This window comes from Cydia pomonella, chromosome 2 (genome assembly GCF_033807575.1).
Source record: "Cydia pomonella isolate Wapato2018A chromosome 2, ilCydPomo1, whole genome shotgun sequence".
Lineage (NCBI taxonomy): Eukaryota > Metazoa > Arthropoda > Insecta > Lepidoptera > Tortricidae > Cydia > Cydia pomonella.
Genome location: NC_084704.1, coordinates 7,542,188 through 7,560,323, shown reverse-complemented (window position 1 = coordinate 7,560,323; position 18,136 = coordinate 7,542,188). Strand labels below are relative to the sequence as shown.

The window sequence follows — 18,136 nt, the reverse complement described above, 5'->3', positions numbered from 1 at the left end:
TTGGAGCTGATGCGTGTATATCGCAGCTTGTGTTTATTTAGCACTTTTTAATGTATTTTTTTTTTACTAAAAGCTTTAAAGTTTAGCTTACTAATGCTACAGTAGAGTCACAACACCCATAAAAATTACAAGCCCTAACTCGATGGGGGGATTGTGGGGCAGAATCACTTAGCTTATCCTGGCATGGCCTTTGCCGCCTTTTTCTACTGATAACCTGGCTTGCCAGAGTAGATATACTATTTATTTAGTATCGTCTGAGTATTTTTTAAACACAAGGTGCCTTTACGAGGTTCAGTTTTAATTAAATAATGTGAAATAGATTCAGCAAGCATATTCATTTATGGTCGTCATTCATTTATTTTTACAGCTACTTATGCTTAACACGAGCCATAGAGACGGCCACTATTATTTATAAAGATTTAGAGTTCGGAAAGAGAAGAGTCGTGGAATTTATGGGATCCAATATATTCCACGACTCTTCCCTTTCCGCACAGACATAGGTGTTAATCGATAACACCCTTGATCGATAACACTATCGAGTATCGATATTGATAGTACTGATACAAGAAAATGCACAGTACCATTGAATGAGTATCACGACCTATCGAATGGTATTATCACTATTAAGTATGTGACGGCCGTATTGAAGAATCTCGTATATACATTTTCAGTTCTACAAATACCGAATGTAAAAAATATAACTGAGAGTAACAAGTATTAATTATACTGCATGTCTATTCTTTCATCTAAAATAAATACAAACCCAAACTCGCTGGGGAAAATCATTTTGCTTATCCTGGTTTGGCCTTTCGATGCATCCTGGCCTCCGTTTGGCCTTTCGATTTTTGAATTCTGATGCTCAAGAGGTTTTTGATCCTGACTGTATGAAATGTTCGGCTACCGCAGATTTGTTTATATTTAGCAGTTTTCGACAGTTGTGATATGCTGCTGATGAGCTGGGGCGCGGCAGTTGATATGACCGATGGACTAGGGGGGAGACAGTTGATATGGCCGATGGATAAAGGTGGTATACACTTAGTTACAAATTTTATTCTCTAGGGGGAGGCAGCTGCCGGGTTCCGTCCAGTTGGCATAACTTCCGTGACCCAAATCGCATCGGGCATAACCTATTTGGCAGAATTATTTTTCCACGAATATTAAAATGAAAAACCTCGGTTTGTAATGGGGAGTAATTAAATGATCAGCCGTTTTAGAAAAATGAATTGCAAAAAATACTCATTAAATGAAAAGGTCACCAAAATGTCAAGGTCATCTAAAACCGAATCAGAACACCCCACTATCCACGTGGTCTTGTCTGTCCTACATTTATTTCTGCCAAAAAATATTCGCCCTACAAACATATATGACTCTTGCAAGTATGCAAAACATTTCTATGCCAAAAGATTTTATGCTTGTAGTAGTTCATGCTTAATAGCGCGTTATGCAAAAAATAATTATTACAAATAAAATTATGCGAAACGAAACAGATAACAGGTCTCAATTCAGACATTAATTTTTATGGCAAAAGATACTTCGATTAATAAAAATTATGCGTAGTGTACGTACGCGCAACTATCCAGTACCTAGTGAGTTTATGCTAACAGTGTATTATGTCTAAAGTTATTATGCAGAATAGAATTACGTGAAAGAATAAGAAACATTCATCAATATTCACGAATTATTACTTTTACAAATTAATGGCAAAACTTGAAAAAAAAAAAACTTTTATAAACATCACAAAATAGTCAAATACGATGTTTGAAATAAAAAAGGTACCAACGGCAATTTTCACGTAAAGCGTCCAAGCTAATTTGATATAAATAAAAGGGCTGATAATTATGGATTTAGTTGTACTATTGTTGTAGTCATACATAATTTATTTTATTGACTGATTGTCTATAGTTTTATTAATAGCTCGATAGTTTACAATCGATCGACTCTCTTTAGGGAGAGATTCTAAAACGAGGTAAGACATTATAAAGCCAAACAAAATAAATATGTACCTTTACCATGTTAATGTTTATGTATAGAAAATGCAAGTTAAGGCGTTAGGCGCTGTTTTTGTTTGTTCTCCGTAAACTCTTGTTTGTTTCTTCTTAACGGTCCAAAAAAAAGAAAATATATATAAATCTACATTTTGTGTACAATATTTTTAACGTTTGACTTTTTTCCTGTGACTTATAGTTACTCCATAATAGAAACATTACGACAGGCCGTTTTGCGGCTAACTTTGCCTATTTCTTCTAAACGGTTTATTCGATTAAAGTTATTTTTAAACTAAAATAAATGTTGTAACTGGTACTACAAATGCTACATAGAATGATTGTCAATTATTAATCTTTTTTCAAGAAATCGAATATTATTCAACATTTCGTGCGTGTGTATCATTTTTTTATTCGACTCTAATTATTTTAGCCAAACAAAAAAAGCTATTCGATAAATGAATAGGTACGTAGTTTACAAATTAACTATTAATGGCGTTATGTAGAAACGCACTACAAGCCTGAATTGAATACCTAATGTTCAGGGATTGCAATCCGGTCCGGCGGATCCGGTAATCCGGCCGGATCCGGCACTTTTCAGGAGCTACCGGATCCGGCTAAAATCACCGGATCCGGACCGGATCCGGTAAAATGAAATAAAGCCTAAATACAGCACGCATTGTGCGTTTTAGATGAGGAAAAGGCGACGGATGAGAGGTATGAAGTTGAACAGAGCATAAAACGAATAAAAAAGTTTAAATTTAGTTCAATAAAAATATATTTATTATGACGATGACTGGGAATAGAAGTTGCCTTTCATGTTGGTGGCACGATATGACGATTACATAAATACTGTAATAGAAGGAAAAATTAAAGGATGGAGATGCCATGGAAGGCATTTGTAATTTATGCTAAAGAGAAGGTTAATGTTGTGTCATAATGTTGTGATAGGAGATTAAAAGTAAACAAATGAGCAGTGGTACTCAACCGACTAGAGTCGGGCTAATAAATATGTATTATATGTGTGAATGAATATATGATAACATTGATAATCTTTAGTATAATCCGATTTTATATATATATAAAATCGGATTGACCCTGACCCTGCCTACGAAGCTGATGGTCCCGGGTTCAAATCCTGGTAAGGGCATTTATTCGTGTGATGAGCATGGATATTTGTTCCTGAGTCATGGGTGTTTTCTATGTATTTAAGTATTTATAAATATTTATATATATTATATATATATATATATATCGTTGTCTAAGTATCCTCAACACAAGCCCTATTGCTTACTGTGGGACTTAGTCAATTTGTGTAATAATGTCCTATAATATTTATTTATATTGACAGTCACACTTTTTACTACTAAGTTAAATTTTATTGTTAGGAATTTATTTATTAACTTCAAATTGTAGATTTAGGAATACGTATTACGCAAAAAACGAGAAAAATATGTCATTTAATTAACTTTAATATCCCTATACCAAACCGGATCTGGTCCGGCCGGATCTGGCCGGGTTATGGCCAAAATCCGGCCGGATCCGGTTTGCAATCCCTACTAATGTTCATTTTTTTCGTAATCTGTCACTGCCACCTGCGTGCGTCTGAGTTGAGTCTTTGAACCTCGTAGCGGTGCAGCGAAACAAATTTACGTATGATCGTTGTGAAACGGGTAAGCCGGGTAGCAGGGATCGGAACCGGTTTTTTGCAAAAACATCGAAATAACCATATATTTCGGTTTATTTTATACTCTAAATGTAGGACTCAGTTATGTTTTCAGATAACGACTTCGTATTATTAGATTGCCTAATTAGAAATGAAGTAATTAACAAAGAACGAAAAAATACCGTTTTCGTTCCCATACAAAAAATACTGGTTTCCGACCCCTGCCGGGTAGCGCAGGGACAGAGCGTTTAGCTCCGCCCAGACGCTCAAGGGCATTGGGCCTACCTAGCGTCTTAATGCTTATGTGTGGTATTTTGTCTACATCTGAATTATAATTAAATGCATCAATATCGAAAACAATTTTTTTAATTTCAGTTAACATCATGGCAAAACTAGTTCTATCTTCTCTGGTTCTGATAGCTTTATTACATCTATGTGGCGGCTACAAGATTTTAGTAGTTTTCCCGTTAGCTGGAAAGAGTCACCACATACTTGGAGCAGGCTATGTCAAACATCTGTTGGAAGCTGGACATGAGGTAAGTGCAATTCAGTTTGAATTTGTTTCTAATACACCCCGATTTTTGGTGACGATCGACGATCGATACTAGGTCGATTTTTAGGGTTCCGAGGTCAACTAAGAAATACGGCTGTCAAAAGTATGAATAGCAATCTTAAGACCTTTCTCTACTTACTTCATTGATTCAAAACTGGATCTTTCGCTGGAGGAAAAAAATCACGAACATAGATCTAAAATGCACCATTAAAACGTAACAATTTTGCACAAAAGCGTTGGCTAAGCACCCTGTGGCCTACCGCGAAAACCGAAATTTGCAAATTGCGGGGATCTTTCTCTTTTACTCTCACTAAGACGTACTTAGAGTGATAGAGAAAAATGCCCGCAATTGACGAAATTTTCACGATTATAGCCCTGAACTATGCTACTTGCACTCGCACCCTCTAGCGATGCGTGTTGCAGCTTTTTCACTTTGTTTTTATTGCCTTACCGGCACTTTGATTTTTGCCTCACGATCACAATTGTAGTTAGGTTTTTGTTGATGTCCAATGTTATGTACTTACTGAGGTAACAAGTTAATCTGCGATGATAGGATGATCAATGAAGTAACATTTGGACATACAAACAATTTTAACCTTAATAGCACAATCGGATTAGGATTAACCTCGAAGAGATTACGCATACTTTGCCGCACATAAAGTGGTAAGGCGCATATTTTATACATGTTCATTTTACAGCTGACGGTCATTCCACCGCGATAGAACCGGCTGACGGTTTTTTTAGTTTAAAACAACATCTAATAACTATCATGTGACAAAGTATCAGCCAAGAGGCGATGAATGACGAAATATGCTCCTGGCCCGCGGTCTAGTAGTAAATGTTGTTCATTATGACCTATGTATTCCTATGTTATTTTCCAAGATGACGGCTGTTCCTCGAGGTCCTCAAAAGTCAAATAGTGTGGACATGAAAAATAGACCTTTTATTAACATACGAGTACATATGAAATTTCAGGACTGTACCAGAGATTTTGAGGTTAGTCTTAATTCGATTGTGCTATAAACTAAGTATGTTTCATGGTTAAATTTCCAGGTTACTTACGCAACTCCGTTTCCATCGAATAAAACGACCGATAAGTATCATGAAGTTGATCTTAGCAAAAATATAGAGTTTTACAACAAACAAAGTGAGTTTCTATGATCGTTGATATAGTTTTTTTTTATACGCCAACCAAATATTTATTTACACGTCGATTTTGACTACTATCATTATTGGAATGTATATCGGATAAAAGTGCAATTACCGTAAAATGGGGTGAGTAGGGCCAAAACCGACACCCAATAAAAAAATATTTTTAAATGTGGAACGTTGATTTTTATACATAAAAAATAGTCCGGCCGTGTGAATTTTAGTTTTTTAATGATTATCTGTCGTTTAATTTCATAATTTTGAAGATAAGCATAAAATAGTACGAAATGCAATGGAGTGAGATGGGAAAATGTATGGAGTAAAACTTTCAGATTGTGAATTTCGGATTTAGCTTGCCTTGATCCGCTCTCCGTCCCACTCTTCGCTCATCCTCATCGCTCCTATTCCGCATGATGGGTGCCCGCCACCCTGGTTCTTGTGGATCCATTTTTTTTATAATAATATAATTTGGCTACTCAGTTTTGCAACAAGAAAAATAAATATGTCTAAAAATATAGTAAATTTACGATTAGAACAGCCTGAACCAGAAAACCAAAGTAGTAACTGAAAATATCCGCGTCCCTTCTGCCCCCTCAATCCCTACTCACCCCATTTGATTGACGTTTGATCTAAATGTTTACTCTTTGTAGTTTATTTTTTTTATATAAAACGGCTTTTTTATGGTAGTAATAGGTTTTTATATTTTATATTAATTTGTAATTGTTATTTTACAGCTTCAAAAATGTTAAATTTAAGGGCTATCATAAACAAGGAAACAAACATCGATGTACTAGCCGTGATACCCGACTTCGTTAAGATGATTAAGTCCATGATGGAAAGTGATAAACTCGTCAATTTCCTCAGCGACCCTACGCAGGAGTTTGATGCTGTTATTGTAGAGTGGCTTTTCACCGATGTTTTTGCCGGGTAAGGTACCTACATAGAAAAACACATCTGTCTGACGATGATACATTTTAGGTGATTGCATTTAGGTTCAAAAACGAGTTCAAAGTCCATATACAAACATAAAAAAGGAATGAAAAATTGACGAGACTATTCTTTTTCAAGTCGTAAAATAAATCGACTGGCATCTCAGTCACCAAAGAGCATTCTTTTAACTATCGAGTATTTCATGAATACAACGTGTAAATTTTTTCAACCCCATCACTCTAAGATATAACTACATTTCTAATAATGGTTGTACATGCAGGATAGCGTCCCTATATAACTGCCCACTGATCTGGTCGTCGTCCGTGGAGGCGCACTGGATAGTGCTCCAGCTGATACATGAGCCTTCGAACCCCTCGTTTAACGCAAACGTCCTTTCTACCACGATTCCACCGTTTACGTTCTTCGAGCGAGTTGCCAACTTATTGACCATGGCTGCGATCAAGACTATAAAATATTTGTAAGTAAACATATATGTATACTGAGTTTTGAAAATTCACACAGGGGTGCCGGAACTTTATTAATAAACATACCTACATGTACTTATCACAAATCATATTAGCGCTCGTAGCCTGTATTGCGCGCCGTTAGTAAATGTAGGTCTTGAACAAGGTTCCGGTTTTAAAAATAGCGGTAAATACCGGTTTATTATGGTTTTACTCAAAACTTTCGTAAGAACGCGAACGTTTTAAGAAATTTATTGAAACCTAAATAAACCAGTTTATTCGACAAGCGACGAGACGGCCGGTCGGCCTAGTGATGTGCCGCGTAAACAAAGACACCGACATCCGACATAGGAAAAAAAGTGGCGGTGACATAATCGGACAGACAGACGGACATGACGAATCTATAAGGGTTCCGTTTTTTGCCATTTGGCTACGGAACCCTAAAAACGGTTTTTATTATTCTAAAGTTTCTATTTAAACCGATTAATTTGACAAGAACTTTATGGAAATGTCGTTCTAAAAACTGGTTTAAAAATATCGGTTTAACGAACGACACCGAAATTAAAATGTTTTGCGCTAAGTACATGATAACGGTTTGGAAATTTAACGGGTTTCGAGCCTTGGTCTTAAAAATATAGAATACTTCTCTAAGTTGTCACTACCCAAAATGTGTAAAATGTACTTTCAGCTACTTACAGCCGAGAGAGACCGCAATATACGAAGAATTCTTTACGCCTCTATTCGCAAAACGGGGTAGACAGCTGCCGCCATACGAGGAAGTCGTGTACAACGGCACGTTCATGCTGACAAACTCCCACAGTTCGTTGAGCCAGCCCATCAGTGTGCCCCCGAATGTTAAGGAAATCGGAGGATATCATATCGATCCTAACACCAAACCTCTTCCAGCGGTAAGGACCCACAGTTCTAATTTATTTTTATTTATTATATTATTTTATTACAAGGAGATAAAACAGAAACATACAAGTTAAGAACAATATAGGCAGTGTATACGTAACTAGTACAGTATAGATTATGATCTTTCCTTCAACATACATATCTCACTGAGAACATAAGTGGTATCAGAATATAAACCTAGCAAAATGCAAACACTAATATAACTATTTCCACTACAAAATCTATATGCATTTACAACGAATTTTACTATTTATTCTTTTATTTTGTATAATTTTGTCAGAGCAGCCTTGTTTATTAAAAAGTGTAGTACAGTAATAAAATCAGCCGTTTAAGTGTCAGAGATTCAAACGTAAGTTTTTCTTAGTTGTTGACTTGTTGTGGCCCCTGGGTGAGTAGACAAGATGACAATTCGTTCACACTCCGTAGCGTAGAGTAATTATCTCTCTATCACTCTTACAAATTAGTGTGACAGAGACAGTTGCGTTTCATTCGCTGTGAAGCGTTTACGATTTTTGTCTACGCACCCTGAGCTTGTTGTCAAAATCAATAGCGGCTGGCCATTTCAACATTTTTGTTCTGTACCCCTAGTGTAACTTTGATCGACATCATAACGTGACGAACGCGTTTGCGTTAAGTGTCATTTTGTATGAGATTTTTGACTTTCCAAAACGTCCCGCTTGGCGCGCTGTTCAAAAACCCATACAAAATGAGACTAAACGCAAACGCGTACGTCACGTTTCAAAATCGGATTTAGTTACACTAGGGGTACTGTTGTGTAATTAAACGTAAATGTTGATAATTTGTTAGACCTTTTTGATATAGCACTCAGTAGGTACACATTACCTAGAATATAATTAAATGTTACAAATGTAACATATTAGAAAACAAATTAGCTTTCTAGAAAAAAATCTAACTAGACAAAAATCTCACTTTCTAAAATTTTTAGCTTCCTATAATTAGTTCGGGAAGTACTCAATTTTAAACTATACCTACCCTTATTCAAGAACTCAAACAAAGAAAATCAATTTCAAGGAATTTCTAAATATTAGTATTATGCTTTAAATTATAAGTTACAATGTCACAGTTTATTCAAGCATAAGAAACACACTATGTAATTTGTACACTTACAGAATCTCCAAAAGATTATGGACGAGGCAAAGCATGGAGTCATATACTTCAGTATGGGAACCAATGCCAAGAGCAAAGACTGGCCAGAATCTCTGAAAAAAGATTTCTTAGAAGTATTTGGTGGATTGAAGCAAACTGTGCTATGGAAGTTTGAAGAACAGTTACCAAATTTACCTAAAAATGTTCATATTTTGGAGTGGGCGCCGCAGCAAAGCATTCTTGGTAAGATATATTGGCCATTTAAGAAGGAAGAATAGCTTTGCGATCCTAACGAAATGACGGTACTTTTTCTATGAAATTCCGTTTCGGGAGAAAACGGTTTCTACTAACTATATCTTAACAAACCAATTTTGATTTTGATGACGATCGCTCCAACATAATATATTCTAGGTTTATAGGTTTCGGTTTTACGACAAAATATTTTTTTTGTTTTGCAAATTTTGAAAAAGGAAAAACCTATTAGCCTGGTTTTTTATTGTGTCAATAACATATTAAAAAGGAAAATATATAGAAGTGGAAAAACGTTTTCTCTTTTTGTATGGACGATCACGTGCTTTCCCTCTTAAGATCATTGAGGTTCAGATTCTGTAAAAGGGTTCCTGAGATTTCCTTAAACGCTTTTTATTATCTTACTTATCGGTCGATAGAAGCAGGTCATCCAGCTCGAGTCACTTTTCTTAGTCTGAAAGCTGAACAGGTCTGAATCTGTAATTATAGTCCGTTTCAGTAAAGGTCATTAACCTATTCATTAATGATGAGAAGAAAAAATCCAACTCTATGTGATAGGGTAACTGCTATAAGTAGTTATTGACCACTCCTATTGGCTTGTTTTTTTTCTGATTAGCGCTAGTTGGCCACTACTAATAGTGGCCAACTAGCGGCTCTCCTTAAGGAGCGCTTGTGCAGTGCACTCCCATAAATAATCATAATGAAATTATAGTACCTAATGAATCTAATACTACTTATTCATAATTAATATACCTATCGTAAACAGGTCAATAATAGTTAAATAAGTAATTATTATTAATTATAAGTTCATAGACAACCTATGACTACTCGCCTACTGCTATATTTTACACGTAACGCGCGAGGCGGAGCGCTTTGGATTGGCTCCCATGAAAAAAGATTTAGTATATTGAATCAATAGGAAATTCCATAAGGGCGAAAGAGAAGTTTCGCCACAGTTCCGCATGTGAACAAAAGATGTTCTATGAAGAAACACGTAAAATTGGAGCCGCGCGCTCGACGAATGCACGCGCACTCAGCGCGCCATGTTGTCATTTGTTTACAAACATACCTTTTACTTTAGTTTAGTATTTTATAAAGTACGCACGGGAATGCAATTTTGGCTATTTTCATTCTAAATATTTCCATAAAATGAAACACATTCATAATCTCAAATCCATTTGTTAAATAAATTGCAATTGAAGTCTATCGGTCGTCAAGATATTCGTAAAACGTTAGATGCCATTGTGCATAAAAACTTACCCAAAATCATTAAGAGAATTCAATGACCGGGTGGACAAAAACCGATATCTACATATAGGTATGACGATTAATAGATTGTGTAGTTTTAGTTTTTTCTTTAATGTAAGTGAACACCCGTAATATATAGTCACTAGCCATCATCATCATCATCATTTAATATATAGTCACTAGCCGCCGCTGTTAAATTACTATGTAGTGGCTAATAACTATAGCAAGCACACTATTAGGGTTCCGTACCCAAAGGGTCAAAAGGGACCCTAATTACTGAGACTCCGCTGCCCGTCCGTCCGTCTGTCACCAGGCTGTATCTCATGAACTGTGATAGTTAGCCAGTTGAAATTTCTACAGATTATGTATTTCTGTTGCCGCTATAACAACAAATACTAAAAACAGAATAAAATAAATATTTTTTTCCAATCTCGAGGTTCTCATCCAATCACCGAAGTTAAGCAACGTCGGGCGGGGTCAGTACTTGGATGGGTGACCGTTTTTATAGATAGTGGTACGGAACCCTTCCTGTGCGAGTCCGATTCGCACTTGGCCGATTTTTTCCTTAACAGATCCTATCCTTTCCTAAGCCTTACGTTACTATTTCAATCGCTTCCAGCAAACATTATCACATATGTTACCTTGCGCCTGGTTTCAAATATTCAAATTACATAAGTACTATTAAAATTTGAAATTATGTTTCAGCTCATCCCAACATGCGCCTTTTCATCACCCATGGCGGTCTCCTCTCCACCACCGAGACAGTGTACTTCGGAGTCCCGACGATCGTCATGCCGTACGGAGCCGACCAGCGCGTCAATGCGCTGAGAGCTGTAAACAAGGGATATGCGAAAATGGTTGAGCTGTCTTACGAAATGGCTGGTGAAATGAAGGTTGCCATAGAAGAAATGCTATCTAATACAAAGTAAGTGAAACAGGCGGCTTTTATGTTGTATGAAGTAAAATAAATATTGCATCAATCGTATACCACATCCTACGAGGATTTAACAACTGGAGTCGCTTTTAAGAGTTTTACCTCTTTGTCGAAAACCTTGGCCAATGGTCATATGTATTGTATGGACTGAAGTTTGTCTGACATGGCTATTTGTACGTTACGTGCAAATAGCCATACATTTGACGAGCCCCTCCCCCGCAAAAAGACGAGGCATCTCCAGTTGTCCTTCAAGATCACATCTTACTCGTAACTAACATATTTTTTGGGTAAATCAACATTATGATAATATTGTTTTTTCTTTATCTGAAGTAGTGAATAAGCAGTAAAATATACCCATTGTTTGGGGTATCTTTGCTCCTATCTAGAGTTTATTTAGGGGCGCAAAGTTACCCGAATGTGCGTCAATAGTAGATTGTGTCATAAGGGAGAACGACATAGGCATTTACGGCATGGGCATAATAGTATAATCCTAAGTGTAGTGAGGGATTCAAGTGTTAACGCCCAAGGTGGAAATAATATTGCTACAATGTGACACATACTGCTTTTCACATCACCTATGAGGAAATTATTATGTTTCTAAATATTATTTAGGTTAAAAAATAGTAGGTATGCAAACAGTAAAATAAAATTGTGTCCTTGAACAGAAAAGTTATATTTTAATCCCTCCTAGCAGGGAAAAAAGTTGCACTTTGATCCCTCCTAATAGGGAAGAAAGCCCTTTTCCGAATAGGTGATGTGAAAAAATAATAGGCGAAAGAGAGATTAGTTTATGACTAATGAAGCAATTCAATATACACATTCCTTGTATATATTGGTTTCCGTTTATCTAAGTATAATAACTTAGAAATATAATATTTGAATATATTAGACGCGAAGTAATTTTACAGAATTGGGGCATAGTTACCCACAGGGGAGTAAAGTAAGACCAGTTTACGGTATTGATCTCACTATTTGTTTCAGGTATTCTGAGAAAGCGAAAGAACTTTCAAAGTTGTACCACGATCGCGTGGTGCACCCAGGCAAAGAGCTGGTGCACTGGGTGGAGCACGTGGTGCGCTCGCACGGCGCGCTGCATCTGCGCTCCCCCGCACTGCTGCTGCCCTGGTACCAGAAGATGTACTTAGACTTATTAGCATTGATTTTAGTGGCTCTGTATGTTATTAAAGTAGTATTGAAATTGTTATTTAGGAAACTAAGCTTCAAAGTGCCTATTACTGAAAAGAAAACCAATTAAATTTTAAGGAATGACAAAATTCGTGATACGTAATAAACGAATGATGCCTCAGTACTTAAGTGTTACATAGATTTAAGATCTATCAAATAAACGTTTTCACCAAATTTCGCATTGGTTTAAAGTTGTTTTTATAAATAGACTAGCTGTTGCCCACGACTTCGCGTGGATTTATTTCCCCAAAACACACTTTCAACCCTTTTTAACCCTTTTTAACCCTATTAGGGAATAGGGACTGAATTTTCAAAAGCACCAAAATTAATTTCGTACTTTCTAATATTTTCCTTCCTATTAATCCCTACCTACTCAAATCGTTTCCGTTACAGACGTTCAGCCCCTTTTTAACCCTAATATGGGGATGAATATTCAAAAACGCTGAAATTATTTACTTTTCTCGTATTTTATGGAAATGTGTTATTACGAAGTATCAAGTTCCTAACGTAATATAAAACTTGATCCCCGTACAAAATTTCATCCCCCTTTTAACCCTCTTAGGGGCTGAATTTCCAAAAACGCTGAAATTACTTTTCTTTTTTCCCCGAAATCACGAAATAAAATTTGGCTGTCGTATATTTTGGCTGGTCTCACGTTAAAATTTTCTATGGGAGAGTCAATTTTTTTTCGCGATAACGGGGTTGGCCCCATAATAAAAGTTGCTCAGTATAACCTAAATAGTAACGGGTTTGAGTAAATGGTTTTAGTTAATTTACCTACTGGATAATAATACCTTTTCACGAGGTTTCAACTTACTAGCTTAAAATAAAACTTGAACGCCATACAAACGTTCAACTCCTGTTTAACCCCTTTAGGGGTTGAATATTCAAAAACCGCTTCTTATCTCTTGTTTACTTTATTAATGCAACTTAGTGCGCCAATTTCAACTTTCTAGCTTTTATAGGTAATTAAGCAGCCAGGCTGTCAACCCCTATTTAACCCTTTTAGGAGAAGAATTTTTAAAAACGCTGAAGTAATTTTTGTTTTATTCTAATAATATGCTCATATACTCAAGTCCCGCACTAAAAAAAAATGTTTGACCTCCATACAAAGTTTAACCCCTTGTTCACTACCTTGGGGGATAGGTTTTCAAAAACGCTGAAATTAGTTTTCTTTTATTTAAATAAAATACCTTTGTACAAAATATCAAATTCCTAACTTAATACAAAACTCATAAAAATCAGCCATGAGAATTTAAGAAAAGTAACTAATATTTTTACCAACCTTTAGCACCTTGTACTGGACAAATGGCCGTCGGGACAATATATGTAGGAAGTATGCAAACATTAAAATAAAACTACATACTAACACTAGATTATCCCATACATTTTAGTCATGACAAAATAAGTAAGGTCTGGCGGCTCTGGGATCTTGTTCTATGATATTTCCATCCAAAGAGACCCGATCATTGACTTACATAAGATTTAGTCCAGCAACAATTTTTGTAAGTACCTTTCAGTAGAATAAAAGCACGGCCAAGTGCGTATCGGACCACGCATTGTGGAGGGTTCCGTACCTTCCCTGGCAGAAGACCTCAAACGCCGCAAATATGCCACCCTTGGCAGTAGTTATGTTTTTGAGGCATTTGGGGTCGAAACGCTGGGGCCGTGGGGGCCAAGCGCGCGCCGTCTGTACAGGAACTTAGCCGCGCGCCTTATAGACGCCACAGGTGACCAGAAGGCTGGCCAGTATTTTGCTTAACGCATTAGCATTGCCATTCAACGTGGCAATGCGGCCAGCCTTCTGGGCACACTGCCCATCGGCAGTGACTTGGAGGACGTGTTTTATTTATAGGACCTTTATTTTAAGTTTATTTATAGTTTTTATTATTTTTTTTTAAGTTTATGTATAAGTTATTGTTATCAAAGAATTAGTTTTTTATGTAGTGATTATACAATAAAGCGGTACCTGATTTATTGAAATCCAGTAGATTTTGGTGATACCTTCCTTTAATTTAAAGTAAGGTATTACCAAAATTCTAAAATTTAGTGACTGTTCGTTTATTTTTATCGTTTTTCGTTTTTTAGAAATGTTCAAACAGTTAACGTTTTACTGTTTTCAAACATTTGTTGATATTGTATAAAGCAGTTAATCTTAATGAAAATCACTTTAATGTGTGTTCAATAGATTTTTGTTTTTCAGTGCAGCAGCCGTTGCTCTGCATTTAGCGCATTTTCTATTATACTGTGCCGAGGGGCAATGGTACGCGTGGGCTCCACAAGGAGCTCGGGAAGCGATTAAGGGAGGCAACAGGAGACCCTCGCGCGGGCAGCTTTCTTGCGCAAAGACTCGCTATTGCGATACAGCGTGGGAATGCTGCCTGCGTGATGGGCACTCTGCCAAGAGGCCAAGGGTTGGAGGGTAGATTTTAGTTATATTATTATTTAAGTTAGGTTTAGTTATATTAGTTTATTTTATAAATAGTTATTATTCTTGTAACTTATATTTAGTTTGGTAATTCTTGTTCATTTATTTTCAAACATGCCACATTGGTTTAAGACATTATTATGACAGTTAGGTATAAGATCAATAATAAAATATATCGAAACTAAATATCGGAAGGAAGTCTCTTGCGTTGCCTTGTTCGTGCTAGAAAAATCTCTAGGTCTAGTCATATCTTCTCAAGGAAGTCGATAGGCCTTGATTGTGAGTTCGCAGTGATAATGACTCAATCAAGTTAATTTTATTTTTACATATACATTTCAGCTTATCGCGTGGTCTAGTCCACAAAACCACTTAGTAGTTTTAGATAGACAATTATCAATATATTATCGGGAATAATTAAATAAGTACTTTTTCAAGGGTGACATGCTAGAACAGTCTGTTCTATGACAGGTGTACGGAGGTTGCGTGATATTTTCTACAGAAAACTGAATTGGTGGACGCCTAGGCGCGGACCTGGACCTGGGACCTGTGTTCTACCGTGAGTATGCTACCAAGGTTTATCTTATATCCGAGTTAGATAAACTATATTTCACAAGTAATATAAACATTGGGCGATGTTGTAAGCCTATTGGCATCGTATACCTTATTGTTGAGATAGTACGATTTGATTTAGTTAGATGCGGGCAGATTGATTCAGAACCTACATCTAATCGTTTATCGTTATCAACGTAAAACTTATAAGTAGTCGGCTTGTAAGTGTGGCATCATAACATAGCCCACGTTTAGGTAAGTGAATAGTCTTTTGTATTCATTATTATACACGGTGCCAGTGAGCATTGCGAGAGATTTTAACAGTATATTCCTGATCATAATGAAGACTAAAATAACTAACTTATTTATAAACTTATTTGGAATTCGTCTAATTTCGGAGTTAAGCCACTTACACAAGAAAACATCTTTTTATTGTTACTTAGTGCAAAATGGCGTTTTTGATGGCGATGTTGCCACTCTGGGACCTAGTCAAAATCAAAGAGCATATAATCACTACGTTTTAAGAGACGGGACTTCCATACTAGCGAGTGGACTCAGTTTGTTTCGCAAATCATTACCAAAATCTACGACAAAGAACTGTCAAGGAACTATAATACCAACATAACCGATTTAAATAGTGTAGTACGCTACACGCTTGCGATTCTTATCGATATCGATAAAATGGGGAGGGTTGAAACATAGGCTCCTGTCTATAAATTTTGTACTCGAAATCAGGTTAGCATCGAGTCCACATTTAAGTTGTATGTTATATAGTGGATAGTTCTTTGAGTGGACTAATATCTGGTCGGGCTTAATGTGGACCCGAATTATTTTAATACAGTTTTTAAGTCGTGTTTTTTTATTTATTTAAAGCTTTATTTTCAAAATGTTCTGCACATACATGTTTCAATAAATGTTACTTTTCTATGGGAAGATGTATCGTCAGGTCTTCGTTCCCAACAAATTTGACCCACTGCCTGCATCTGAAAACATACAGCCTTGGACAAACATGACTTTATCTACAGTTTATATTCCAAGTATTTGCTAATGAGATGATCAACTGATTATTTAGCGCTAATATGCATCTATAAATCATGTTTTTCAGCATCCAGTTATCAACAACCCTTTATCAATGCTCTAACTTTTTATGTATTTATATGTCTGTTAATCATGAGAACGGGTCTGGCCTACTGGGCAGTAACCCTGCCTATGAAGCCGATGGTCACAGGTTCAAATCCTGGTACGGGCATTTATTTGTGTATAAACATACAATTATCGATAGTTTTAGTACATCCCTAGTTCACAACTAAAAATAATATAAAATATCAAATTTTCGATGTGTTTAAAGCCTGCTGCACCAAAATAAAGTCAAAAGTATCTAAAGCAATACGTACCGGTCTTTATCCAAGGGAAATTTCGCCATAAAATCCCTTTTTTCGTGATTTTCTCGAGTGGCTCGCTTGCCACATATTTCACACTTAGTAAACCATTTTCTCGGTGGCATTATAACAAAGTCGCTCTTTACTCTGATCACGGTTCCCTATTTTCGATATTTTCACTAAATAATAAAGAAATTGCACGAAATACCCGAACAAAACATTGAAGCCTTCATAACAAACAAAATAATTAGGCTGACAGTTGACTTGATGTAAACTTGACAGAATAAATAGCACTGACGTTTTATTTTTCTTCGTTGGCAAAGATTTGCGAAACAAGTTCCATACAAAACTTATTTTGTTCCTAGTTGCGTCAGCCTGGTCAAAATATCCTTATTAATAGATGTCAAAAAGTAACAAGTAACACAGCTTTTACTAAAAAAAGATCAATTCCTTTTTGAGTTACAGTTTTACATTTTATGTACAAGCACACAAAAATACGAAATAAGAAACTATTTTTTTTGTGAAATTGACCTAATCTCATATAACATATTTTCCTTCTTTTGGCCTCAGAAATGCGTGGTTAAAATCTCTCTGGTTCCTCGTGGCACACCACACCAATCTCACAAGATTTGGTTAATGCACTAATCTAATAGTCTTTTAGGTGCTATTTAGTGCCACCAAACAGTGTTGGCCGAACGTTAATTAGAATTGACCAATAACCATTACAAATTGAACCGTAAACTTGAATCGTCCGTTATGGTTTACTTTCAATTTGTAATGGTTAATGGTCAACACTGGTTAATGGTTAACGTTCGGCCAACACTGCTACCAATCACATGCACATTTGCTGCATAGTATAATATAAATCAATAAATAGTAACCGCGGTATTATCGTGGGCGGGCGTGGTAGTGCCACAAATCCCAAGAATGATATCTTGAAAACTATGCGGCACTAATTTGTGTAATATAATTAAATCTTATTATCGTGTCGTGGTCGGGCCAGGATCCATGACGCTATTGATTGGCACCAGAAGATGTTCTTGATTTATTGGCATTAATTTAGTTGTATTGTTTATCATAAAAGTACCTATTTAACAATAGATTTAATAAACGCGTTATCTCAAAAAAAAAAGATATAATTTTAAGTGTATTTAATTATATAGTTTATATATTTATTCAAAATAAAATGTTATATATTTAATTTAACATTCGTTATTTTAATGTCATAATTCGAAATCTTAAATTCATGCTCTAAAACATTGAGATGTCAGTGCTCTAAAAAGGTTAAAATGAAAGGCTGATACAAAACCATGTAGATATTTTGAATGAAACAATCACACTACATTTTATATGTGGGTACCTACTCATAAGTCGCATGACAACAAACTCTGAGGCCCC

At 36.1% G+C, this 18,136-nt stretch overlaps 1 protein-coding gene across 2 annotated transcripts; it reads left to right on the top strand.

Annotated features, from left to right (window-relative positions):
• The first annotated feature begins 1,860 nt into the window (after positions 1–1,860).
• Positions 1,861–12,556, top strand: LOC133532687 (UDP-glucosyltransferase 2-like). Of its 2 annotated transcripts, none has more exons than XM_061871465.1 (9): positions 1,861–1,966; positions 4,024–4,184; positions 5,255–5,348; positions 6,085–6,277; positions 6,561–6,758; positions 7,433–7,652; positions 8,790–9,009; positions 10,969–11,188; positions 12,179–12,556. In XM_061871465.1, exons 2-9 carry the CDS (start codon positions 4,032–4,034, stop codon positions 12,450–12,452), a joined length of 1,572 nt encoding a protein of 523 aa, XP_061727449.1. In that variant the 5' UTR covers positions 1,861–1,966; positions 4,024–4,031; the 3' UTR covers positions 12,453–12,556. The 2 variants fall into 2 exon arrangements, with proteins under 2 accessions (XP_061727449.1, XP_061727442.1); XM_061871458.1 differs by lacking the exon at positions 1,861–1,966 and adding an exon at positions 2,660–2,699.
• Positions 12,557–18,136: the final 5,580 nt, after the last annotated feature.